Consider the following 27,221-nt stretch of genomic DNA (forward strand, 5'->3'; position numbering starts at 1 on the left):
AACTGCCTCGAACTCCTGGCAGGCTCCTTCGCCATACGCAGTCTGGCAAAGGACAAATCAAATTGTTGCATTCTCCTCAGGATGGACAACATCTCAGCCGTCCGCTACATCAACCACTTAGGCGGAGCCCGCTCACGACTCCTATCCGAACTCACGAAAGAGGTGTTCGACTTCTGTCTCCCACGCAACATTTCCCTCAAGGCGGAATATCTCCCAGGGGAGACGAATTTAACAGCCGACTGGTTCTCTCGCCATTGGACAGACGGCAGCGATTGGATGCTGGATCCAGATATATTCAATGCCCTCTCGAGAAGGAGAGGACCCTTCCATCTAGACCTCTTCGCATCCCGCAACAACAGACAAACGCCAGACTTCTAAAGCTGGCTCCCGGACCCAGAATGCAGAGCAGTGGACGCTTTCCTCCAGACCTGGCCCCCCTTCGGTGCCTACGCATTTCCCCCATTCGCCATGATAGCGAGGACTCTCCACTATCTGAAGACACACCAGATCTCTCTGCTCCTGATTACCCCCCTATGGCAGAGTCAACCGTGGTTCCCGGACCTTTTAGCACTATCCTACGCAGATCCGCTCTTACTGCCGTCCCATCCGACCCTCCTCAGGGATCCGAAGGGGAACCCACATCCGCTAATAATGGAAGAGAGACTCACCCTGGTGGCTTGGACTCTTTCCGGGGCACCTGGCGAGTCAGCGAACTATCGCAGACTTATGGGAGTCGTGGGCATCGGGGACGAGACTATGCTATCTCTGCTTGGACCTCCTGGTCCTCTTGGTGCTTGGAACGGGACCTCAATCCACTTACGGCACCTATTCCCACCGTCCTGAACTTCCTGACGTCACTTTTTACAACAGGAAAATCTTATAGGACTATTAACGTAGTCCGATCAGCGATCTCAGCGGCCCATATCCCCATCCAAGGAATTCCGGTGGGCAAGGATCCTATGGTATGTAGACTACTGAGGGCCATGAGACTCAAACGCCCTCCGGCCCCCAAATACAATCATCTATGGGATGTGGACCTCGTCCTCAACTTCTTAAGAGAATGGCCGCCTAACGACAGACTCTCACTCCGCCAACTGTCAGCCAAAATGACGGTATTGCTCTGCCTAGTTTCCTTTCGTCGGGTATCCGACGTTAGAGCCTTCGAAGCCAATGCCTTTTCAATGGATCCTGAAGGGGTGACATTCCATGTCTCCCGACGCACCAAATCTAACTCTACCACTATTTTTTTATCCCTTTTTCCTCACGGAACCTCAATTGTGCGTGGTCGCAACCTTACGCAGCTACATGACGGCTACCGCCTCTCTCCGCCCAACTCCCTCCGGTCAACTTCTGATCTCCTATGTCAAACCTCACAATCCAGTTTCCTCTACCACTCTCGCTAGATGGGTACGCTGGATCTTTTCACTGGCAGGCGTGGATGCCTCTTTCGGGGCTCATTCGGTGAGAGGCGCGGCTGCTTCTTTGGCCTTCACAGCCGGAGCTTCACTATCAGATGTCCTACGCACGGCTGACTGGTCCCGCGAATCCACTTTCTAGACCTTCTACTTTAGACCGAACTCCTGCGCGGCTTTTTCCTTATTACATCAGCGTTAAAAATGCAAAATACGAAGCCTCCTGTCATGTAATAAAATTGAAGATTATGCTAGCTTTAGTGTACTAATAATATTAATTTTAATAAAGACAGGAGGCGAGTATTTTCCCACCCATACCCACCCTTTCGGTTTTCAAATTTTTCTATACTGTCCTTCTCCTATTCTCCTATCTTCTACAGGGAACTAGTCTCTGCTCTCCCTGCATATTCGACTGTTCTACATATTCTGTAGATATCTTAGATCATGACTATTATGCCCTGTGGTTCTTTAGTAAGAAATGTATGTATTACCTGTATATTACTACTTAATTATATAATCTTACATAAAAATACTGTACGAATGTCTCCCATGCTTTCAAAGTCTCTCGACTAGTACCTAACCTATTCCACACTCTCGTTTCAGCGTAACTCAACGTGGACCTCCAACTATCGCTATGTGGATTATCCCAAGTTTATCCTAACTGGTTTATCCTAACTGGGGGTGGAGCCTGTTCACTGGGAATACTATACCTCCTACTGTTTTTTGATTGGTTCTTATTATCACTTTCTTTACTGCTATGGAGTTTTAGTAAAGAGAGATATGCAAAAATACTCGCCTCCTGTCTTTATAAAAATTAAGATTATTAGTACACTAAAGCTAGCATAATCTTCAATTCTGTGCTAAAGTGGTAAAGTAATTTCTCAGGGGAGATGGGAAACAGTGTGCAGCATATCGTAGAAACAAACCATTTAAAACGGCTTGAATCCCTACAATTGGGAGCAATATGACAAAACTGGACTTGGCTGAAAAACATTGAGGGATATCACATTGGTTATTTGTCTTGTGATGTTGTGTGGTGTGCAAACATTTTTGAAAATTTCCAAGAATAATAATATAACATGTATGCAGAAAATATAAATGTAGCACTTTTTCTTTATAGTTGCATTATGATTGTATCTTTTCAATTAATGATGCCTTCTTGACACAATTTAACATTAAATACCAAAGCAGAGGGGGGCAAACTCTTCTCCTATGAAAACCAATGGTGGATATAACAATGTAACATTAATGCAGAAGTAACTTTAATTCAGTTTTTTTCACTAAAAGCCTGAACACCCACAAGTCTGGATTCTCGAAAATAATCTGCTACCTTCCGAAGGCATTTAAACTGCAAAATATTTTGTTCTGATGATTTCTCTTAAGATTATCAATGTCTAGATTTTGAACAGAGCCTCTAAATTACCTTAAGCACGGTCAGCCGGTCTTGATGCAGATGAAAGGCCATAATCCATAACTGAATTATATAGAACCAAATTTACATATTAGAGAGCCTTTTCTACACCAGACCAGTGGAGCTAGACTGCAGCCAGAGCCCATCACCATCCTCTTCTGGTTGTAAGTAGGCAATCTAGTATATTCTTCGTGGCACTAATCTCTAATTTACCTCACATTAACCCCTTAAGGACCAAACTTCTGGAATAAAAGGGAATCATGACGTGTCATACACGTCATGTGTCCTTAAGGGGTTAAAGAGACACTATAGTCCCCAGAACCACTGCAGCTTAATGTAGTGGTTCTAGTGTCTATAGCGTGTCCCTGCAGGCTTTTTTATGTAAACACACACTGTGCTCAGTACTGGTGTTAGTTCATATGGCAGATCAAATGGGTGGGGCATTGTGATGTCACATGGGGGGAGGTGAGGAACGGCAAATTTTTATTTTGCCTAGGGCAGCAAAAATACTTGCGCTGGCCCTGACTACAAGCAATGCCACACACACACACACACACCGCCAAACACACTGTGACATATCATCCACACATGCAATTCCACAAGCAGCCCCCATACACAGCGTACATTCATAGGTATCATACAAAATACCACAAATTACTAATGAACATATACAATAGAACAGTCTACATGAGCACAACAATATTACAAAGTAGCTGCAGCACCCATAAATAACACAAACAGAATACGGCAACATACACACCTGAATTTAATACATTTGGGCCGGCACGTCAAAGGACTACTAAAAGGTTGCCTACCCCTGCTCTAGAGTCTGTGAGACAGCCAGTAGAGACTCTTCCTTCTTACATCCTTCTATTTTAATAGGCCTTCACATTCAACATAATCACGTACAGCATGCTAACACAACTCCTTGTTTCCCACTAATCATTAGTACTGATGATCTCCTGGACAGTCCAGTATTTCTCATAGAGAAGCATTTGACGTAGGGCACATGTGCAGCAGCCTTCATGTTGCACCCACAGCATGACAAGCCTCAGATCCTGTTACGGCTCCCCCGGTAGGAGAGGGGTTATAGCTGTATTGGACGTTCCCTTCCCGAATGCAGAGGAAACCACTGAGCGCTCCAAACTGCCGAACAGCAATCACACGAACCAATAAGTCTCCCAAACAGCCGAACAGCAATCACACGAACAAGTCAGTCTCCCAAACAGCCGAACAAGCGTAATCCATACAAATAGTTCCCCCAATGACGAGACAAAGCTCCGTATTGAGGGTCAGCAGGAATCTGGTTTACTGAGGGCTACCTGCCTGGTATTTATGCAGGTCTCCCACCTGGTGGACACTCCCCTAGTGGACCAAATGGGAGACTGTGACAAGGACATTACAACAACCAATCACAGTGTTACACATGTAGCCATGCCCCTTTAATTACCCAAGACCCTCTGCTCTGCCCGGGAGATAATTGTGAAGTAATTAAATTATCTCCCTGGACAACGACCAAACGCCATTTTAAGTGATTATAACAAAATGCATAAAAATATAAAACTTTACAATAACTGGACATAATACAGGCATTCAACGTGTCCACAGATAGCTGGGATCTGAGCGCACAAAAGTACAGAATAGCGCTCAGATCCTATGCACACAGTCCAATCGCCGTGGAGTCAAAGTGTTCACAAAGTCTGTTCTCCATACGAATAGACTCCACGGGATGGCTATCTGGGGTATGGCTTATTCGCAGACAAAATACTGCATACAGGGACCTTTGTGAGTTTTCTAACGAAGGAGAAGGGAGGTCGGCGGCTTCAGCTGTGTTCGTGCCAAAAAGTGTCCGTTTTGAGTTCCATGAGTTTACCGCCGAACACCGCTGAGCGTTCGTGGATTTAAAATGGCCGGGACCTCGTGTTCGGGATACGAATGGCGGCCACCCAGCTACAGGCATCAATTAAGAGGTGTCTGCGGTTAACCTCAACGTTCTAATGGGGACAAGAGGTTAACCAGCAGGACACTTCTCTACTGGGTGGCCGGCCGTTCGGGAGTTTTATTCGGTAGTTAAAAGGGGAACGGTATAGAGTCCACATGAACGGGAAAACACGAATTAAACTAGCGAATGAAGAATAAGTCTCTGTAAGTTCAAGACAGAGAGATCTGTCACAGATCCATTTTTTTGCTAGAGCACAAAGCGAGTGAGGAAGAGCACTTTCTCCAGATGTCTAAATAACAGCCAGAAGGGTGCAACCCAGATACTTTATACTTTGACACTTTTATAAAGCGTACAAGAGGGGACATCTGTAAGATGAAGAGCCTCAAGTGTTTGGAGTATTCCTTTATTGTTAGATTGTTTCTTTAACTAATTTATGTTAATTATTATTTTAATAATACTTTGTATATTTCTTGTGTTAAACCTCTGATTGCATATGCAGACAATTTACATATATAGTGGATTTCTGTAGCTTAGCTGATAAAAAAAAAAAACAAGTGAATATATTTTGCAAATGTGTTTTCTGCTAGATTTGTTTAGAATGAATTTAGTTGAAATTCTGTGTAACAAATATTTAAATCCTATAGGATTCAAATGTACTTTACTGATTATAAAGCAGACGTTGGACGGTAGCAGATGAGCTCCTTTGGTTGAAACAACCAAATTTCAACGAGTTTTGTTATTTTAGACCAAATTTAAACTAATGAATAACCCGTCAATGTAATATTTATATGAGTTCTGTGGCAGAGCTCCTGTATTGTGACCGAGTAATTCAGCCCAGTCCACTTCCTAGCCGCTTGCAATGACCCTGGAACGCTTCAGCCCCAGTTGATGAAGCTTGACTGCGGACTCTCTGGAGCTCTTTCCTTCCAGGCAGGTATCATCCTATGCACCCACCCTCAGGGTCCCACTCCCGCGGGGCTGAAGGGGGAGGAAGGGGGTTAAACACTCACCTTTCTCCAGTGCCGGGCTCCCTCGGCGCTGGGGACTCTCCTCCTCCGGTCGTCATCGGCTGAATGCGCAAGCGTGGCAAGAGTGCATTCAGCCAGTTCATAGGAAAGCATTCTCAAAAATCACAGTGAGAAGCGCGGAAGCGCCTCTAGCGGCTGTCAATGAGACAGCCACTAGAGGCTGGATTAACCCATTTGTGAACATAGCAGTTCTATGTTTACAGCAGGCAGGGTTAATCCTAGATGGACCTGGCACCCAGACCACTTCATTAAGCTGAGGTGGTCTGGGTGCCTATAGTGGTCCTTTAAAAATCCACACTGCACACACAGTTCCAAAAGGAACTAACATGCAAAGCTTTTTTTTTACTTGGGACTAGTTCATATGATCATTACATAAAGCTTACACTGACACACTCAAATAAATACATAAAACCAAATCATGTGGAGAAACATACAGGCACTCATAATAACACATAAACATATTAATAAAACGGTGGGGAAGACAATAATTAGCACAAAATATCACTCCTGCCTGAAGAATTAGCCATATGCAAATATACAAATAATGAATATGCAAATTAGCTAGCCTTTCTATTCAGGTAGTGCATATAGCTGGTGCTTCCAACAGATGGCGATATGCAGGCTCCATAGCCAAATCCACCTAGTTGGTAGTGAGCATCCGAAGGACAGGAGAGCATACAAAACATTTAAACCCAAACAACCACATTACACACACCCTGCACCATAATGGGCACAGGGTGACTTAAACATAAGAGTCGTCCAGAGACCTAATTACATTTCTATCTTGAGCTCCTAGTAATGGTAATTACTGTCACAAGTTCTATGGGATGCAGCAAATTTCTAATTACAATTTGTAATTAATTTGTAATTACTCATCAGTAATTATTACATTGTAATTACTCATCAGTGCTTTGCTGTCTCACTTTGGCATGTTAATATTAAAACAAGTAATTCAAGATATCTTTGGAATCAAGCTAGAAACAAATATTATTTCTTACACATTACTGCCCTTGTTCGTTATATACATTTTGCCGTTTACAGGTCTCTGTTAAAAGGAAATTCAAACATTTATTTCAAACAACATATTTAACAAACATTAATGATTATCTCTGCCAATCTGATGCTTCTCATGTCTGCCAATCTGGTGAACTTTGCCATTCTGAAGCATTTGGTTGCCTTTTGTGCATGCATGCCAATTGCTGCCCTGCGCCATTTAGCACCACCCCATAGAGATGAATTCTAGGAATGCACATCTATGCAAAGCGTTCAGCATCTTCGTGCAGAGTTTGAGGATGCCAAATGTTGATCCATCAAAGATTTTAGAACTGTAACTAGGAAGTGCATCAAGTGATTTTCTGAGTAAAAACCGATAAAGGAATTGTTTGAAGTGTTTACAAATAAAGCTGTATTGGTTCTGGTGCTTAGTGTGCCCCTGTAATAAAAACCGTATATGTTTAATAGCTCTGGAGTCATAACAGAGTCATAACAAGTAGGATAGAATTCAGTTCCTCTTGAAACGAGTTGTGTTACTAGTTGTTTACATTTACAATAACATTTGTCTTGCAAAAAATATGTTGGATATGTTGGTGATTTATAATATAATAATAACAATAATTGACTGCTGCTTTCCAGAGCTCTCACTCACATTGTTAACTAGGTGCCTACGGTTATGTGGCTATGTTATTAAAGTGGCCAGTATAAGGTAAGTATATACTGTACATTTAATCAATACGTTGTTCAAAAATTGATCAAAAATGGCAGAAAATATATAGAATAAAAGATGTAAGTATCTGAAATTTTTTCGTCTATGATTGTTGCTGCTTCTGTTCATGTGAGTAAACTTAGTCAAAAAATAGCTGAACTGAATAAATAGGTGACATAAGAAATTTTTCCAATTCAGCTATTTTGAAAAAAAATTGAAATTCTCTTCGAATATCTGTCAATTCACACTTTACTAAATAACCCAGATACCAATCAGTATTCAGCTTGAGCAGGATCTAATTAAACATTATGTTATATATACAACACTCTGTTTAGATTGTAAGTTTGGTTAAGCAGGACCCTTACCATCTCTATATTATATTTGTCCTTATGTTTGTCCTTATATTTGTCCAATAATATGCATGTCCTTTTACATATGAATAATACATTATGGGGTAAAGATTTCATTAGTGAGACTATTGCATTTATAGAAACCAACTGCAGAGGACAGAGAAAGTAAATAGAGACAATGGGTGTGAATAGTTTATTTTTTTTGTCTTTGTTGCTGTTGTCCTTGTGCTCCTGGAAACACCTGCTGTGTTTGTCCCGTAGGATGCTTGTCATTTTACAAAAATTAATATGTTGCTTCTTTTTGCTTCCTTATCAGATCCTAGAAGTAGTTACAGCACAATGCCTGCTGTTCACAATCTGGGCTGCTCACTGTCCTTGTTTCCTGAATACCATGGAAGAAATGTGACATTTGTGATGGGCTCTTTGGAGGGTGACCCTGTTAAATTAAACCTCCTGAAGAATTATGTCTCTAAGGCTTTGCACAACATAGTGAACAACGTGACGGCTTCTCTGTTTAATATCATTTATTTCTCGTGGGAGGTAAGCATGTTCCTAATATTTAAGAGCACCAGGTTGCACACATTAAATTTTCCATAATAATTGTTTTGGTTTTGTTTCGCTATTAAACTAGTTATATCAGGGCTTCTCAACTCAGGACTGTAGTGTGGGTTGCAAAAAGTGAACAGGGGATGTTAAAGGTAGACATGTGCAATTAGTTTCGGTCCGAATATGAATTTGGACGAATTTCGGACAATTCGGACATTCGGGTACTTTCGAATGTCCGAATTGCTAAAGTGCCAATTGCCGAGGTCCCGAAGTTCTGAAATTACCGAAGTTCCGAAGTTCTGAAATTACCGAAGTTCCGAAGTGTCAAAGTGCCGAAGTTCCGAAGCACAGTATTGCCTAAGTACTAATATACTTACCCAGTGAAAGAAGAAGAATGTTACATTGTATACAATTTTAAATAAAAAGTATACAAACATAGCCAGGATTAACCTGTAAGCATTTGCAACACTTACAACAATCAAGTAACATACATTCATCTAAAATGTAAGTTACTTGGCCAGTCATGTAATGACAGGAATGAATAAGTAGATAACTCCCTAATTCCCACGATATTAGGGAGCTATCTACTAAAAGGCTGAAAGACCTAAATTGGTCTTTCAGCCAAATTTACTAATACTAAGTAAAGATTACTTAGTATTAGTAAATTATGCCCCTACTTGCTATACCGCGAGGAGGGGCATGTCTATTAAACAGTGAGCAGGGGTGGGGGCCCTAAATCAGAATAAGAGGGGGACCTAATGTCCTCCCCCCTGGCCTCCACCCCTAAACGCTGGGTGGGGGCCCTAATGTAAAATAATGGGGGGGACCTATTGTTCTCCCCCCGGGCCCCCACCCCTGAGCGGTGGGTGGGGGCACTAAATCAGAATAAGGGGGGGAGACCTAATGTCCTCCTCCCTGGCCCCCACCCCTGAGCGGTGTGTGGGGGCCCTAAATACTAATAAGGGGGGGACCTAATGTCCTCCCCCTGGCCCCTACCCCAGAGCGGTAGGTGGGGGCCCTACAGTAAAATAAGGGGGGGACCTAATGTCCTCCCCCCTGGCCCCCACCCCTGAGCGGTGGGTGGGGGCCCTAAATACTAATAAGGGGGGGGAACCTAATGTCCTCTCCCCTGGCCCTCACCCCTGAGCGGTGGGTGGGGGCCCTACAGTAAAATAAGGGGGGGGACCTAATGTCCTCCCCCCTGGCCCACACCCCTGAGCGGCGGGTGGGGGCCCTAAATTGGAATAAGGGGGGGACCTAGTGTCCTATCTCTGGCCCCCACCCCTCAGCGGCGGGTGGGGCCCTAAATACTTATAAGGGGGGGACCTAAGGTCCTTCCCCCTGGCCCCCACCCCTGAGCTGCGGGTGGGGGCCCTAAAAAAAATGTTGTCCCCCCCAGGTGACTAGGGGCCCCAAACCCCTAGTCACCCCCTCCCCCCCAATAAAAATTATCCCCCTACCTACCCCCCTCACCCTAAAAATAACGAGGGGGGACCTTTAACTAAGTACCTGTAAAAAATAATAAAACTTACCATTCGATGTTTTCTTTCTTCTAAAATCTTATTTTTTCAGCCCCAATAAAGGCCAAATAAAAAAACATATTAACCGACGCAATTATAAAAAAAAAAGAAAACAGTGCAAAAAAATAAATCCTTCTTCACCCGGCGCAGACTGACCTCTGCAGGGCGGGCTAGGGCTTATAAAGCCTTGCCCCGACCCTGCAATTAGGCTCAGAGCACTCTTATTGGTGGGCTTAAGGTCTCTACATTTACCTGTCACAGCACTCTGATTAGTTGGTTTGAAATCCACCAATCAGAGTGCTCTGTGTCATTTTACACAGCGTGGGAAAGTTCTTTGGAATTTTCCCACGCTGTGTAATTTGACTCATAACTCTCTGATTGGTGGATTAAGTAACTTTATAAGCTTTCCCCCGCCCTGCAGAGCTCAGTCTGCGCCGAGCCCTCCATGGTGAAGATAGATTTTTTTTTTATATATAATTGCGTCAGTTATTATGGTTTTTTATTTGGCCTTTTTGGGGGCTGAAAAAAGAAGATTTTAGAAGAAAGAAAACATCAAATGGTAATTTTTTTTTTTTTTTTTACAGGTACTTAGTTAAAGGTCACCCCCTCATTAGTTTTTAGGGTGAGGGGGATAGGTAGGGAAATAATTTTTATTAGGTGGGGAGGGGGTGACTAGGGGTTTGGGGACCCCTAGTCACTTGGAGGGGGACAACAACATTTTTTTAGGTCCCCCACCCGCCGCTCTATGGTTGGGGCCAGGGGGGAGGACCTTAGGTCCCCCCCTTATTAGTATTTAGGGCCCTCAACCGCTGCTGAGGGGTGGGGGCCAAGGGGGAGGACACTAGGTCCCCCCCCTTATTCCAATTAGGGCCCCCACCTACCGGTCAGGGGTGGGGGCCAGGGGGGAGGACATTAGGTCCCCTCCCCTTATTAGTATTTAGGGCCCCCACCCGCCGCTCAGGGGTGGGGGCCAGTGGGGAGGACATTAGGTCCCCCCTTATTAGTATTTAGGGCCCCCACCCGTCGCTCAGGGGTGGGGGCCAGGGGGGAGGACAATAGGTCCCCCCCATCATTTTACTTTAGGGCCCCCACAGGCTGCTCACTGTTTACTAGACATGCCCCTACTCGCGGTATAGCGAGTAGGGGCAAAATGTACTAATACTAAGTAATTTTTACTTAGTATTAGTAAATTTGTCTGAAAGACCAATTTAGGTCTTTCAGCCTTATGGTAGATAAGTCCCTAATACCGTGGGAATTTGGGAGTTATCTACCAAGCGGCTGCAAGAGAAGTCCCGAGGTGCCGAAGTCCCGAAATTCCGAAGTGTCGAAGTGCCGAATTTCCGAAGTGCCGAAGTTCCGAAGTTCCCGAATTGTGAAAATCCCGAATTTCGGAATGCCGAACCGAAAATTTTCCCCATGCACATGCCTAGTTAAGGGGACATGCATCAGTTTGAGACAACTGTCTCATTCAAATATTTTAGTTTTGAATAAGACTTTTGTCTCATTTTGCAAGCTGAATAAGTAGGTAAATATAATTTTAAAAAACATTTGCCTGCTTCTTCTAGCGTTTCTACACCCCCTGCCATGGGGACGTTGATCTACCCAATCAGTGTCCTATCCAGAGGAATGCCTAAAGTGTAGTCGCGCATGCACAATTGAAGATCTTCTAACGTTATCAGTAACGTCATGAGATCCCTAGTATGAGCACCGGCTGGGAATATGCACCCCTTATCAGAGGGATACCAAGATAGAGATGGTCCCTCACCACTGTTAATCGCATTTCACAAACCTTGTTACATGCTTTTCACTGTTGAAGTGATTTCTATCGATGTAGACTTACCTTCAGATCTTCCTCCTGATTCTTCCCTAAGGTCGACAGGGTGCTGTTATGTATTAAAGCCTTTTTCAGCATGCAACTCATTGTAATCACTTACATGGAAATGCCAGGGATTAGTTGCAGCCTGTCTCTTGCAATGCTGGAGCAGTTCGTCTAAGTGTTCCAAATAGAAATCAGGCCATGACTGCTGGTTTAATCCAGAATTAACACCATTATATTTAATAGATTTATATATTCTATGAATCCTTGTGGAGCCTAAGTAATCCTGGTTGAAAACTCTGAACAAAACTATGGATGTTTACTGGAAGAGGAATAAGGATTTAGTTATTTTAAGACTATCATATACTTAATGTCAATCTATTAAAATATTTTCCCGATAGAAGAACACATTTGGGTACCTAGTTTGGTAATGCTTTTTTCTCACTTTTAAATTTTAGATTACAAAATGGTGTGATTGTGCGGTGAGATGTAACCCAGATACTATTGCCCAAGCAACATCATGGGTCCAAAGTCTGGTATGCGATTCTGGTGCCAGTGCTACTGATGCCCTGACTGCAGCTTTCGAGGATAGTGAGTGCCAGTCTGTATATCTAGTGATTGATGCTCTCCCTGGAACTGTGCTGCAGGGGATCTACAGCTTGATTGGCAGTTACAAGGATTCCTGCTCAGTGACTGTGATTTACCTTTTGGGAGAACCATCTGATAGCCAAACTGAGGGTTCCTTTAAAATGATTAATCTTAAACCCTCAGGATCTTCAACTACGGTAAGTTAAATGTATTAGGTATTCCTAAACTGGGGCTTATGCTAACTTACCTATAGCAGAACATTTATTAAAATATGAAAATTCTAATGTTATTTTCTGGAGTTTGATTTTTTTTCCCATTTAAGACTTTTTATTTCGTTTTCATATAAAGGTAGCAATTGGGGTAAAGAAACAGATAGGGGGAAGAAGAGGAGGAGTCATTTTTTATATAATGCATTGTAAATACATTTGAATACTGTTGAGTTCAATTGAGTACAATTAAGTACAATTGAATGGCACTTTTCGTACAGTTATAGAGCGTTGCTACAACAAGATAATAGAGTCTGTTTTATGTCAGTATGGTTCGTATATGATAAAGGGAGGAGGTGTAGGTGGCCCGCTTCAGTTACACAGCAAGCGAGGTCAGAGATTGGCTTACAGTGTTCACATGAAAAGTCTAACAGCAAGTATGTTTTTGAGGTAAAAAAAAAGAACGCTGTTCGTTATGTTTTGAGTTGTCATGGACCTCTGTCCAGTATTGATTTTAAGACGACTAATTCATTTGTTCGATTAACATTTTCAACTTTGAATTTTTCAGCTTTTAGTATATAACTTTAATTTGAGAAAATCTGTGTGTGTTTATGGTTTTCAGGTTACTAATGATGGTCGTTATCACAGCGACCACGGTTGCATGACCCAAAACCATTGTAGAAAATCACCCACATTGTACCATGAACTTAGGTATGTATCAATCAAGGAGATTTTGGGTCCCTTCTCAGAATACATTCTCTTTTTTTTTTTTTTTAATTCTTTATTTTTGAGTTAAGGCAAGGAGCGTTACAATTTTCACATGCACCATGTCATCTTTACAGTTACAAAGGCAATAAGTGACTGTTTAATATAATGTTGACATACATTGTTCCGTTTCTTTGGGCTGTACAAGTGTATATCTCACCCCTCTTCTTTTGCCCTTTTCCCGTTGGACATTCTGCCTTGGTGTGTACCGCTGTGGATTACCTATCTAAATGCTAGTTAACTGCATGGCTCGCTCGTGTACTGCTCCGTCCTGTGATCGGAGTGTCATTGGTGCGCCTTTGCCTTGTTGTGAGCAGTGTTTGTGCGTATGCCTACTGCTGTAGGTCATTTCTGACCGCGTGTTAATAGGTGTCTGGTACGCTCACCTGCTGCCTCTGGTGTATAGGGTGCGTCTTGCTTATGACCGTGTAGGCTGTTGCTCCCAACCAAAACTGATTTTAGGGTAAGTAGGGGAGGGAGGGGGGGGGGGGCAGAGGGATCCCGCCGGGTGCACTCACCGCTCTCATGAGGTAATGTCGCCTTGTCTGTCTCATGGCATCCGTAGCGTCCTGTCTATGTAGTCCTCCCATGGCTGCCATACTTTTGAGAAGGTGCCCATGGTGTTACGTACTTGTGCTGTCAATTTGTCCATCAGACAGTTGTCTTTTATTTTGTGTATTACTTTGTGCATAGGAGGAATGTCCGGGCTGAGCCATTGTTGGGTCAGTGCTCTTCTGGCCGCTAAGGTTATTTTATTGACTAGTTTCTGTTCTCGAGTCGTCAGGTTATCTTGTGGTTTTGCTAATAGATATGTCAATGGGTCTTTGTTTATCGGTCGTGTTAGTACTGTCGTCAGCAGCGTCTCAATGTCCGACCAGTATCCTGCCACTTTGGGGCATGTCCACCACATGTGGATGTATGATCCTCTCTCCCCACAGCCCCTCCAGCATGTGTCCGTGGTGGTCTTCCCCATCCTATATAATTTGGCTGGTGTAGTGTACCACCTCAGGAGGGTTTTGTAAGCCTGTTCCTGGAGTGTGACACACATGGACACCTTCGCTGCTGCTTCCCATATGTCCCTCCAGTCCTCCCCTTCCAGTGTGTGTTGTAAATCTTTTTCCCATTGGGTGATGTAGGCAGGGAGTTCTGCGTCTCTATCTGGGGCGCTGAGTTGTGCATATAATGTGGCAGTGGCGGCTCTAGACTTTATGAGGCCTTAGGCGAAACTCAAACAAGAGGCCCCCAACTAACACTCATAATAAAAAAAAACATATAGTGGTTGCATCTTGTGTATAATGAGCTGTAGTTATAATGTATGACAGGTTTGCAGTGCTGGATACAGAGTGCTAGTCTCTGTATTCACTGTTGGGGTGAGTGTGGCACGGTTAAAGGAGAAGGTGTGACAGGGCGAGGGGAGGTGAGAGTGACAGGATGAGGGAGGGTTATGTGACAGGGTGAGTGACAGGATAGGAGAAGTTAATGTGATAGGGTAAAGAGGGGGTGAGTTTGACAGGGTTATGGGTTATGTGTTGAACGGCTGGAGTAGGGAGTGTGACAACTGACAAGGCAAAGGGAAAGTGAGCCGACATGATTACGTGACAGGGTGAGTGTGGCATGGTTGGGCCCACGTGAAAGGGTTAATGTGAAAAAGGATGAGTGTGACAGTATGAGAGAAGATGAGTGTGATAGGATTAGGGGGATTAATGTGATAGGGTGAGTGTAGAAGAGCGAGGGCCAGTAATTGTGGTATGGATGGAGGGGGTGAGAGCAACAAGATTAGGAGAGGTTAATGTGAGCGAGGTGAAGGGGGCATGACAGCATGTGGGGGGTGACAGTGTGTGTGGAATTGTGACGGTGGGTAGGCGAGAGTGTGGGAGGCAGTGTTGGAAAGGGTGACAGTGTGTGCAGGGGCAGTGTGTGGGAGGGGGGACTGTATGTATTGGTGACATAGTGTTGGGGGCTGACAATATGGGTTGCAAGTGTGTGAAAGGGTAACAGGCTGAGAGAGCAGTGTGGAGGAATGTGACACTTTTGGGGGCAGGGTGTGAGTAGGTGACAGTGAGGAGGAAGATGACAGTGTGTGACAGTGTGAGGGGACAGGGGCAGTGTGTGACAGTGTGAGGGTACAGGGTGTGTTCCAGATAGGAAGGGCAAGGTGTATGGGACACAGTGTAGTGAGGGCAGGGTGTGTGACAGCATGAGGGGGCAGTGGGTGGGAATTGAGGGTGGGTGGGAATTGTTGGGGCAGTGAGGGTGGGTAGTTTTGGGGCAGTGAGGGTGGGCAGTGAGGGTGGGTAGTTTTGGGGCAGTGAGGGTGGGCAGTGAGGGTGGGTAGTTTTGAGGCAGTGAGGGTGGGCAGTGAGGGTGGGTAGTTTTGGGGCAGTGAGGTTGGGCAGTGAGGGTGGGTAGTTTTGGGGCAGTGAGGTTGGGCAGTTTTGGGGCAGTGAGGTTGGGCAGTGAGGGTGGGTAGTTTTGGGGCAGTGAGGGTGGGCAGTGAGGGTGGATAGTTTTGGGGCAGTGAGGTTGGGCAGTGAGGGTGGGTAGTTTTGGGGCAGTGAGGTTGGGCAGTGAGGGTGGGTAGTTTTGGGGCAGTGAGGGTGGGTAGTTTTGGGGCAGTGAGGTTGGGCAGTGAGGGTGGGTAGTTTTGGGGCAGTGAGGGTGGTTAGTTTTGGGGCAGTGAGGTTGGGCAGTGAGGGTGGGTAGTTTTGGGGCAGTGAGGGTGGGCAGTGAGGGTGGGTAGTTTTGGGGCAGTGAGGTTGGGCAGTGAGGGTGGGTAGTTTTGGGGCAGTGAGGTTGGGCAGTGAGGGTGGGTAGTTTTGGGGCAGTGAGGGTGGGTAGTTTTGGGGCAGTGAGGGTGGGCAGTGAGGGTGGGTAGTTTTAGGGCAGTGAGGTTGGGCAGTGAGGGTGGGTAGTTTTGGGGCAGTGAGGGTGGGCAGTGAGGGTGGGTAGTTTTGGGGCAGTGAGGTTGGGCAGTGAGGGTGGGTAGTTTTGGGGCAGTGAGGGTGGGTGGGTATTTTTGGGGACAGTGTGTGTGGAGGCTGTGACAAGCCTCCACACACTAAAATACCTTTATTATATAATTACCTGGTGGTCCAGTGGTTGAAACTCCCTGGTGGTCCGGTGGGATGACTGTTCTGTCTGCAGCTCCGCGAGAGCTGCAGACCTTGTTCTCGCGAGAGCCTGTCAGAGCATTGCCGTGGTAACCCGCGGCAACGCTCTGTGTGCTCGCGAGAACCACATTATGTGATCTGCAGCTCTGCACTCGGCGGAGCTGCAGATCAGAGGCTGGCTCTCCATGTGGGCTGACCATGTGGAGGGGCCACCCGGCGGCATACTGGGCAAGCCGCCGGGCCCCCTCTCACTGTCGGGTCCTCGGTCATTGACCGAGAACCCGACAGTTCATTCTGCCCTGAGGCGATTTAGGCGGCCGCGAGGCCCCAGCAAGCGCGAGGCCTTAGGCGGCCGCCTAAATCGCCTAATTAGAGAGCCGCCTCTGTAATGTGGTGATCAAGCCCTTGCGTGTTGATTCTGTGATGCATAATTTCTCATAGCTGGTCAGTGGAGCCCTAGCTGTCTTTCTTATGCCGGGGTGTTTTGCGAAATCGTGTAATTGGATGTACCTGAAGAGGTCTCTGGTTTGTAATGGTGCCAGTTGTTTTAGCTCCTCAAACGTTTTGACTGTGTCCCCTTTGTATAATTGGTAGTACCTTTGTAGGCCCGTGTGTTCCAATCCTTTAAAATCGCGTGCCCTCATGCCGGGTGGGAATGCTTTGTTTCTCAAATAGGGGGTGAGGGGTAAGGGTGTTCTGGTCAATGCGTATTTATGTGCGGTGGTGTCCCATATTCTGATGGAATTAGTTATAGCAGGGCAGATTGTGCGCAGGGCTGGTCTATCTGGTTTTGGGACCCATATCCAGTACTGAGGGAGGTCGGATCACATCATTAGTGATTCCAGGTCTGCCCATCTACGTGTCTCTGGGGGTGAATGCCACTCTATTATTTGAGCTAATTGTGCTGATAAATAATATAGGTGGAGGTTGGGCAGCCCTAATCCCCCCCAGTGCCTTTGGTCTGTAGAGTGTGCGTCTAGCAATTCTATGCCTTTTGTGTGCCCAAATAAAATTATCTATTGTGGTTTGTAAGAGTTGGAGATCCCCTTTCGTGAGTTTGATGGGCAGTGCCTGGAACAGGAATAACATCCTCGGCAAAACATTCATCTTTATGGCATGAAGTCTACAGATCCATGAGATCGGCTTTTCATGCCATTTTTCTAAGTCTTTATTTAGTGTTTTTATCATTGACGTGTAATTTTCCTGAAATAGTCGTGTGACATCCTTCGTTAATCGTATTCCCAGGTATTTTATGTGTTGTTGGTTAAGTTTGATTTGTGCCGTTGTCCCTATTAGCGCCGTGTCCTCTGCCGTCAACCCCAGCGGCATAGCTTCTGATTTCTCTAGGTTTATTTTATACCCCGATACCTGCGTGAATTCCCCTAGTAGGTGGATCAGGTTTGGGAGAGAGCTTTTCACATCCGTAATCATTATTAGGATGTCGTCTGCGTATGCAGATACTTTATATTGTTCTGTTGATATTGTCAGCCCTTGTATTTTAGGGTGGACCCTGATCTTGTGCAGGAGGGGTTCTAGGGCCAAAATGAAAAGGAGTGGTGAGAGCGGGCAGCCCTGCCGAGTACCATTGCTTAGCTTAAATGGCTTCGGGATCACCCCTGGCATGGCTATCTGCGCCTGTGGGGAAGTGTATAGTGCTCTAACCGCCGTGATGTAATTGTCTGGTAAGCCTATATGGCGCAGGAGGGCGAACAAGTAATGCCATTGGATCCTGTCGAAGGCCTTCTCTGCGTCCAGGGACAGGACGAGAGAAGGCGTTCGGGTCTGTCCGGCCCACCAGATCAGGTCCACGGCCCTTCTTGTATTTTCATATAGTTGCCTGGTTGGTACAAATCCCACCTGGTCTGCATGGACCACCTGTAACGGATCGCCTGGCACCCCGACTGGGTACCTCCGTTAATGGATGCTCCTAGCGGTTCCTGAGGACTCCAAGCACTCTGGCAGACACCACAATCACCGAACCGATGCAGCATATGAATCTTCTCAAGCATAGGAATGCTGTAGACCGTTGAATAGGAACCATACGAATAGGCTTACACTCCTAGCAGTCAACTGGAACAGCATGCAATAAATCCTTCCCCCAATAATGAGACGACACTTCACTTTGAGGGTAAAACAGGAACTCTGGACTGGCACATCCAGCCTGGCTTTTATTACAAGTGTTGAGAAAGAGGACCGCCCACAGGGAGGGACAAAACAACCAATAGCATAATGGTTACAACCCCCAGGTTCCCTCCCCTCAGATAACCAGTTAACATAATTATTACAGCCAGGGAAAATACAGTTTTTATACATGTGCTATAACTTTAAAACCATACATCTAATCTTCATAATTACATATTTGGAATCAGCACACTTTAAACATAAACCCTTCCAAAAATCAGCCAAATCCCTCCAGTGGATCAAAAGTTAGCTGGAGGTCCCTTTATGACCGACCGCAAGCACATTTTCCCAAAACAGTTCCATAGATTTGGGCTGTGCGGTCGGTTAATTTCATGCCGAAAAACTACTAAGTCCCATTTCGAACGGGACTTAGTCTCTGGAGCTGCAAGTTCAGTATGGAAGAAGGTAAGGGTCAGCGGTGTTCGGTAAAATGTGTAGCCGATTTCAGTTCCACAGAATCTTTAGTATACACCGCTGACCGCGTTCGACTGAACAAAGATGACCGCCGCCACGTACAATTAACCTGCAGTAACCTCACAGCCGGGGAGGTAAATTGCCTGCATACTTTAACTTCTGGGTGGTCCGCCTGTGTGGTACTTGGTTCAGTAAGCCCTATTTACTGAACCAAGAGGGAGAAAGCCAGGGGCAAGTTATTTTACAGGTCTGGGGACATAGTCTTAAAGGAGCATTGTTCACCAAAGTTACAAGATGTCCCCAGACGGTTCTTAAAGGGCCAGCAGCAGTACAATAAAATACCATTCACTGTGCTTAAAGGGCCAGCAGTCGCACAATAAAATACAATATGCCCCAAATAATCCAGGGGCCATAGTCAGCAGGTAGGAGGCGGGCAAACCGGCTTCTCCAGGGCCCAGTGGCGAGGTTGGTTTCGCCACATCACCCTTAGCAGAATATTGCCCAGCCTGGTGGCCAGGATTTTTGCATATATTTTAGTGTCAACGTTGATTAGGGAAATGGGGCGGTAATTGGTTACTTTCGTGTCATCTCTCCCCGGCTTTGGGATTAGTATCACGTCTGCTGTGGCCAGTTCTGCGTGGGCCGTCCCCCCCCCATCCAGTCCTGGTACATAGCCGTCAGGTGTGGCACTAGCTCTGTCCGTAGTGCTTTATAATAGGCCCCGTCGTACCCATCTGGACCCGGGGCCCTGTTGCCCTCTATCGCCCCTATGGCTCAGAATACATTCTTAAAAATATATTTTCCCTAAAAGGATATATATATATGCACAAAGCACGACACATATCTGAATAAATTAAAAATTATTAGTTTCCAAATGTGTTTTATGGTAAATTAAATAATTTGTTTCTGTGCATTTCTAAGCATGTCATTGATTATTACCCTATGATACATCGTATAGATCACTTTTTCTATCAAAGTCTTAACAACCATACCTACAGCATAATTTGATAACTTGTATAAGTACAATACAATATGAGACTTTATTCTTTCTGATATCAAACATTGGAAAGATGCTTACTGCTGCGTAATCAGCACCTAGTTTCAGGTATCTGTATTTGTCGTACAATTACTGTACTATGTATTCTTTCTGATCAAATCCATTTTCACAGAGAGTTGCCATTGCCCTGTTACTCGGCTTTTAAAAAGCATTCAGCAGAATTTACAGCAACCAGCGATTCTGTGCACCTTCCACTTGAGGCTCTCTGTCTTTTCCGTGGAGCACGAGTTCTGGCACGGAGAGAGACTGATGGGTTTTATTATCTTGGCCACATCGTACAAGAAGTAGAGGTGAGTTTGTAGGGTCAGACTTCCCATACTATATATTAGGTGTTGGCTGGCCCAGTAATATATGATGAATTCAGTACATAGCCCTCTTGTGCTCCATCCAGTCTTTGTGTAGGTCCCACAGATATAAATTAAGTTTCTATAAGATTTCTGTGGGAAGTAAATTAAACCCTTTTTGCTAATGTTATTACCTACATTGAACAGAATTGAACACAGATTTCCAGTAATGTGTAAGTAATGTGTATCTTTTAAATTGTGCTTAAACCACATCTTCTACTACCCATTAAAGCTGTCCTATGAATATAAATACAAAAAACAAGTCCTGCGCTCAAACTCCCACTACTCCTGGGCAGCAGCAACGCCCATAGTACACATCAACCCCAATACATACAGTAAAAAGTTACATGCGCTCTTCCCAAATCCTTATGCATATTTAAATAAATGGAGGCTATTTAGTTACTCCAATGGCCTTTAGATGGAAGCCCACCTGCCACGTCAAGGAAAACCTCTTGGGTGGGTCCTACGCTGACTATACACCTTGCTTCCTTGAGCTTTAGGCAAAGATATCTCTAATGAGACAGAGAGAGAGAGACAATTCTCTAAACCCCTACATACTTATTAACCCTTAATAGGGAACACATGGTGTGGGCGGCAGCATTGTAATATAGCTGCGTGATACAAAAGTGAATACAAATACAAAAAGTGAATACATACCCTATTAATTGTTAATAAGTATGTAGGGGTTCAGAGAAATACCCCTCTCTGTCTCACTAGATATAGCTCAAGGAAGCAAGGTAAATAGTCAGTGTAGGCAGATGGGCTTCCATCTAATGGTCATTGGAGTTACTAAATAGCCTCCATTTATTTAAATATGCATAGGGATTTGGGAAGAGCGCAGGTAACTTTTTTTTCTTTGGTTTTTACTGTCCAGTAAATATGCTGTATTTTATGGACTACAGTGCACTTCTCCAATAAAAATTAATAAGAAAAGTTTTCAGTATAAATATGAAGATATTATTATTCTGCAAGGAAATGCATCACGTTGGGAATATTCCCATCTTGAGTTCTCTATAATCAATTAAATATTTATGAGAACATGAGATGGGATGTTGTGCCTCAGGCAAAGTATATGAATTCATCTCAAACCATGAGGTTAGTCTTCCGATTGGCAGTGGTGAAGTCAAGCTGGCAACAGGCATCCATGGATATATGTTTGTAGAGCATTTTGGGAGAGCCGAGTGATTTATATTCCCATGGTATCACAGTCTTCCTATTACCTGTCTGAAAATACACTTTATCAGTGTAATTACTCATCAGTATAATTACTAGAAGCTAAGTTAATTTCATAGTTGGCATATTTTACATTAAAATATTGTCTTGAAAAATTTGCAAATGGAAAACATGTCAAAATAAACAGTAGATAAGAATTATTAAAGCAAGATTCAGTAAATATGATGTTTCTCCATATAAGGAAGGAATTCAAAGTGAACTTGAAAGTTTCTGTAAAAATATTCACATTGGATAAATTCTCCAAGCCATCTGTTTTCAGTTTGGCTGTTTTTGTGAATAACTTTTTTTTAAGTTTTTTGCTCAACATTAAATCATGCGTCTCCTAAAACATGCTATAATAATTATAAATATTGATCTATCATGGAATTAATATATATAATTTATTTCTCTTGCATGCAAAAGCACCTAGGCAAGTGCACTTAAATGACTGAATAGTACTAGAAATAGGATGAAGTATTTATTTGCTGATGTATCTCTGTACTACTAATGTTAATTGACCCGCTATCTAATGTCACCATCTTTTCTCTTCTTAGGGGTCCAAGGATCGATTTCTTGTCGAATTTGAGAAATGTCGCTCTTTAAAGGGCAAAGCTCAATTCCGGATGCAGGAGACCCAAGTCGGTTATTTAATTCACTATGAAGATGCCCGATGGAGACCTTTATCACCCGGAGACCATGTTCTAGCTCCCCTGGAATCCAACATAGAGCAGTATGCACCTGGAACCGTACTACAGGGCTCAGAGAGCAGGGAGCGCAGTTTAGGTGTGACTTTGACTAAAGCAAAATTGTTTTCCATTTCTTTGTATTTGCTACCACAATGGATATAATATAAAATCAACATTAAGAATCTCTTAATACGTTTTATGTATTTAAACTGCTTAAAATGTGAAAATGTAATATGTACTGTCAAATATTACTTTTACTTTATCTGTTCTAAGGCATAAGTATTTTCTCTGATTTGCCCCTTCTGCATATGTTAATATTATATATCTTAGACTTGGCTAACAGTGTATTACTTGATATGGGTAATCGTCATAACAATGAATCAACAAGGAGAACTAAATTGCACAATGTAGGGCAAAGTAGATAAAAAAAAAAAATGTATTCATTTTTTTAGCTTGTCTATTTTAGCCTTCATTTTGCACTTTTTTTATTCATTATTTAGTGGATACATCGTGTGTGTAATATCAATTAAGATGAGAATATAGATCGGTGTAGTCTAAATAGTCCTGTAATTCTGATAACAAAATAACAAAAGTATTGCAGATGCAGTGATTCCTTTTTACTGGACTACCGAAACGTAAAAAGCTTTAGAGAGTTCCCTCTCTTCCTCAGGTCATAAGCAATACTGACCCATTAAGAGTCTCTTGTGTGTTTTATTTTCCAGCCTTTGAAAGTAATGGCGTTCTAGTAACATTCTGGAATGGAAAGACGAAGAGAATCCCTCCTGGAATGGCTGTTTGGATCTCTCAGCGTTTGTGCGACCACATCATCTTGGAGCTGCATATTCCATTGGACACTCGTAGGAAGCTTGCACAATCTTATTCTGGATATCCTTTCCCCACACCTCTCGGGTATAGACCTTCCAGTTGGCCAATAGAAGAGGCACTGAAACCATCCAATAGTTTGGGCTCTCATTCCTGCCTATACTGTGGTCCTGAACAAGGTGTGTGCCTGAAATGCCACATGCCAGAAGAACCCTGGGCTGCTTTTCAAAGGTCATTTACCCAGGTCTACAGCTCAGCATTGATAAAAAAGAAGGCAGGCAAGGGAATGGGGAAGCAGAAGGTCCTACAGCAAGATGTCAGTTACCAGGAGAAAACAAAAAAGAAAAGTACAAAGGTAGCTCTATCCCATCCATCTGCACTTTCAATAATGTGCATTCCTTGGTACAAAAACTTAAATCATCTTCAGAATTAAATGGAAAACCATCATTCAGATTACAGAAAAGCAATGTATTCCTTTAATTACAGATGTGAATGTGTGGCTTTTAACTAAAATGAATGTGTCCAAGCCAAACTCTTTCTTGTGCTGCCTCTAGATCAGGAGTGTCCAAGTTTTTTCTGCAGTGTGCCACTTAATCATAAATGTATGTGTGCGTGGGGCACACTCATTTTTCACTGCAATAAAATCACACACTGACACACATACAGATGTAAACACTGGCAGACATATAGATACACACACACAGTTACAGACATGCAGATACACAGGCACACAGGTGCATACAATGACACACATACATATGCACAGATAAACTCACTGACAAGAAGGCAGATACACAGATACACACATACAGATAAACAGACACACGCACACTGACATACATGCAGCTATACACAACATACATACATACAGATACAAACACAGACAAACATACAGGTACACATGAAGATATACAGACACACACTAGCAAACATACAGATAAACACACTGACACACATTCAGATACATAGAATGACACTCGTACAGATAGACAGGGGCACACTCTGACACACATACAGACAGATACACATAGATACACACAGTGGTTTATCCTGGTTTTGTGACGTCATATTCCGGCTCCCAGCCTCACTCTGCGGCGCGCGAGGGAGCTGAGCAGACAGCTCAGAGGAAGTGCTCCCTCATCAGCCGCCCGCCAGCGCCGCCCGCCAGCCCAGCATGTCAGTTAGCCGCTGGCGGGCGGCCCTGGGCATTTGGGGGCAGCGTTTTTTGCCGCCCCCTGGAAAATGACGCCCAAGGCAAATGCCTTGTTTGCCTCACGGCTAAAACGTCCTTGGCTACACATATACACACTGACAAACATGCAGATACACAGACACACAGAATGACACATTCAGATACAAACACAGACACACACAGATACACAGGGGCACACACTGGCATACATGCAGATAGATGCACATACAAACAGATACAGACAGACAGAAAGATAGACATACAGATATCGACGCACAAAAAGACAAACATGCAAAATGTACATTTTTAGCCACCCTCCTGTTTCCTAACTTTTGGATGCAGAATGGTGACTTCCCTGGGGTCCAGTGGCTGGCTAAGGCTGTTGGGAGTCAGAGCTTTCAGCTCTCCCAGTCTGCACCTGTTGCCTTCTCCACCCGTGCACCTGTTGCCTTCTCCTCCTGTTGCCTTCTCCTCCCGTGCACTGACATCATCCTCCCGTGCACTGACATCTGCACCTGTTGCTTTCTCCTCTAAGCACTGACATCATCACCTTGTCTCGTTGTTAAAGGGCCGAAGCGCTGACTGGTCCCCTGAAGACACAGTGCCATTGAGTGGCCTTAAGCGCACGGGCCCTCTCAGTGAGGCCCTGCGGCAGGCCGCACCTCAAAACCAGGAGTCGTATTTGGGCCATGGGCCGCATGTCAGACACCTAGGCTCTTGATTCTACACTCACAGGCAGGGGTTGTTATTGCTTATGAACACATACACCCACACCCACCACCCTTAAACCTCATACTGCCTGTTTAAAGAAAAGCTAATGGTGATGATAAAATATGTTTGTGATGAATAGTTCCCCTACAAAGTGCTTCTAATAATTTTTTGATTAAGAAACATCACAATTTGGAAAAATTCCCCAACATCACTATTTTTTCTAGCTTGACTACTTTGGCCTAAAATTTGCTATTTACATTTCACTTCTTGACAATTCCTAAATTTAGTGAAAACCCCACTTCATATTAATGTAAGATTCACAACTCAGCACTAGCAACACGTGTGCTCTCATTTTACTTCCTCGTTGCTTTGGTTGGCAGTTAATGGCCTCCAAGGAGTGTTTTGGGAAAATACATCATGGTAAAGATGGTTCAATCTATATTCTCAGGAACAGTATTTAGCTTTTACACTGCATGAAAAGAAACGTTACCTGGTTTGCTGCATGTGCTCACTTCAGTGTGCCTAATCTATTGTTTAGTGTTGTAGTGTTTTCTGTTATTGAGCATATTTAAGTATAATTTTCAGAGTAAATACAACTTTAATTTATTATTTCTCTTGTAGGTGTCTCAGAAGGAATCCCCTTTCTGTAACAGAGGTTTAAAAAACAAAATGCACCCTGGAGAACACTGCAGCCCAGGAAATACAGAGCCTAAAATAAGACAATGCAGCCCTATTAAGTCAGAGTTCAAATTAACAGAAGGTAATATGTGTACTGTGCAATTCCTTGGCAATCTATTCTGCTGTATTTTAAAAGGTAAAATAATGGGCTATGAGATTTTCCAATTATTGTCAGTACTTTACTTTAGCTAATGGCTTCATAACATTGTATAAAAAATATGATCAGTCGTTATCACATTATCAAAGGGTTGCTAAATCTGCACTGCATGCATGCAGAAAGTAGTTGATCACCACTCTTCAGACACTTACATGAATCCAGCGCTGATGTTCCTCAGTGCTGGGTCAGGCTCCGCCCACGCTTCTCCCCCGCTGCTGACATTAATCAATGCTTTCCTATGAAGAAAAATCTGATGCTGGAGGTCCTCATGCTGAGCGTGAGGACATCCAGCGAGAGATACCGGACCAAAAGTACGTTTCGATACAGGAAGCCCTCTAGTGGCTGTCCAGTAGACAGCCACTGTAGACAGACTTAGAGCTGCAATGTAAACATTACAGTTTCTTTGGAACTGCAATGTTTAACATTGCAGCACTAAGTGCAAAAAGGACAATGCACCCAGACCACTTCAATAAGCTGAAGTTGTCTGGATGCCTACAGTGTCCCTTTAAAAAAAAAAAAAAAAAGCAAAATAAAAAACTTGCAAGATTTACTGAAGTGTCACAAAAAGGAAAAAAAAGTTGCAATTAGATTTCTCCTTGGATCAACAAGCTGTTAATACCCTGTTTGTTATATAGGATAATACCCAGAAAAGATTCCAGAGCTTTCTTAATGGGACAGAGCAATCACCGTAATCACTAGAACCTATTATAGTGGTCATGCTTTATCATGGGTCTGTCACCGCCTATGGTCTTTGCATAATCTGCAAAGAACCCTGACAGTGACATAATCGCTGGAGGTCTGGTGGCAATGAGGGGCAGGGGAAGGTAGATTTTACTTACCTGAACCTTATATCTGCTTCTCTTTAGCTCCTGGCACTTCAGCTGCCAAGAGCCGAAGTCAGCGCTGTACTCTTATGCATGTGCGAGAGCACAGCATTGAGGTCTATGGAGGATCTCACAAGGTCCTTCATTCATAGAAAGAGCTTTCTCCCATAAAGCTGTCACTGGTGGAAATGAAAAGCTTGACAAAAGGATCTCTGCCTTTTTTTCAAGCAGAGGACATATATCTACTTTGTCTCAGTATATCTTTTGACTGAGTTGGAATTTCAGTAAAATTTGCCCTTTATGAAATACTAACTTTTGAAATTGCGTGACAGAGCCGCTCTAAGTAGTCTTTTGTTCCAGTGTTCCCATTTTTTGCCAAATTTCAGTGGTTTGTCATAACCTGGGGCTCTCTCATACAGAAACTCCACGTTAATTACTATCTCAATGTAATACATACATTTTGTTTCCTCATTTTCTATATAATGGAATTTGATGGAATCAACTGTGAAGACTGGGCTAAGTCTTTTTCTGGAGATCACTTAGTATT

The 27,221-nt window shown here is 43.8% G+C and overlaps 1 protein-coding gene across 1 annotated transcript in view; it reads left to right on the forward strand.

Moving 5' to 3' along the window:
• The window catches only part of LOC134602584 (uncharacterized), a 41,984-nt gene that overhangs the window by 5,051 nt on the left and 9,712 nt on the right, over nucleotides 1-27,221 (forward strand). The window contains exons 2-8 of the mRNA XM_063447597.1: nucleotides 8,162-8,385; nucleotides 12,186-12,512; nucleotides 13,144-13,232; nucleotides 20,161-20,338; nucleotides 22,159-22,387; nucleotides 23,013-23,467; nucleotides 25,637-25,775. Coding sequence (XP_063303667.1) covers nucleotides 8,185-8,385; nucleotides 12,186-12,512; nucleotides 13,144-13,232; nucleotides 20,161-20,338; nucleotides 22,159-22,387; nucleotides 23,013-23,467; nucleotides 25,637-25,775 — 1,618 coding nt within the window. The 5' untranslated portion in view covers nucleotides 8,162-8,184. The remainder of the gene's footprint in view (nucleotides 1-8,161; nucleotides 8,386-12,185; nucleotides 12,513-13,143; nucleotides 13,233-20,160; nucleotides 20,339-22,158; nucleotides 22,388-23,012; nucleotides 23,468-25,636; nucleotides 25,776-27,221) is intronic.

Source organism: Pelobates fuscus, chromosome 3, assembly GCF_036172605.1.
Source record: "Pelobates fuscus isolate aPelFus1 chromosome 3, aPelFus1.pri, whole genome shotgun sequence".
NCBI lineage: Eukaryota > Metazoa > Chordata > Amphibia > Anura > Pelobatidae > Pelobates > Pelobates fuscus.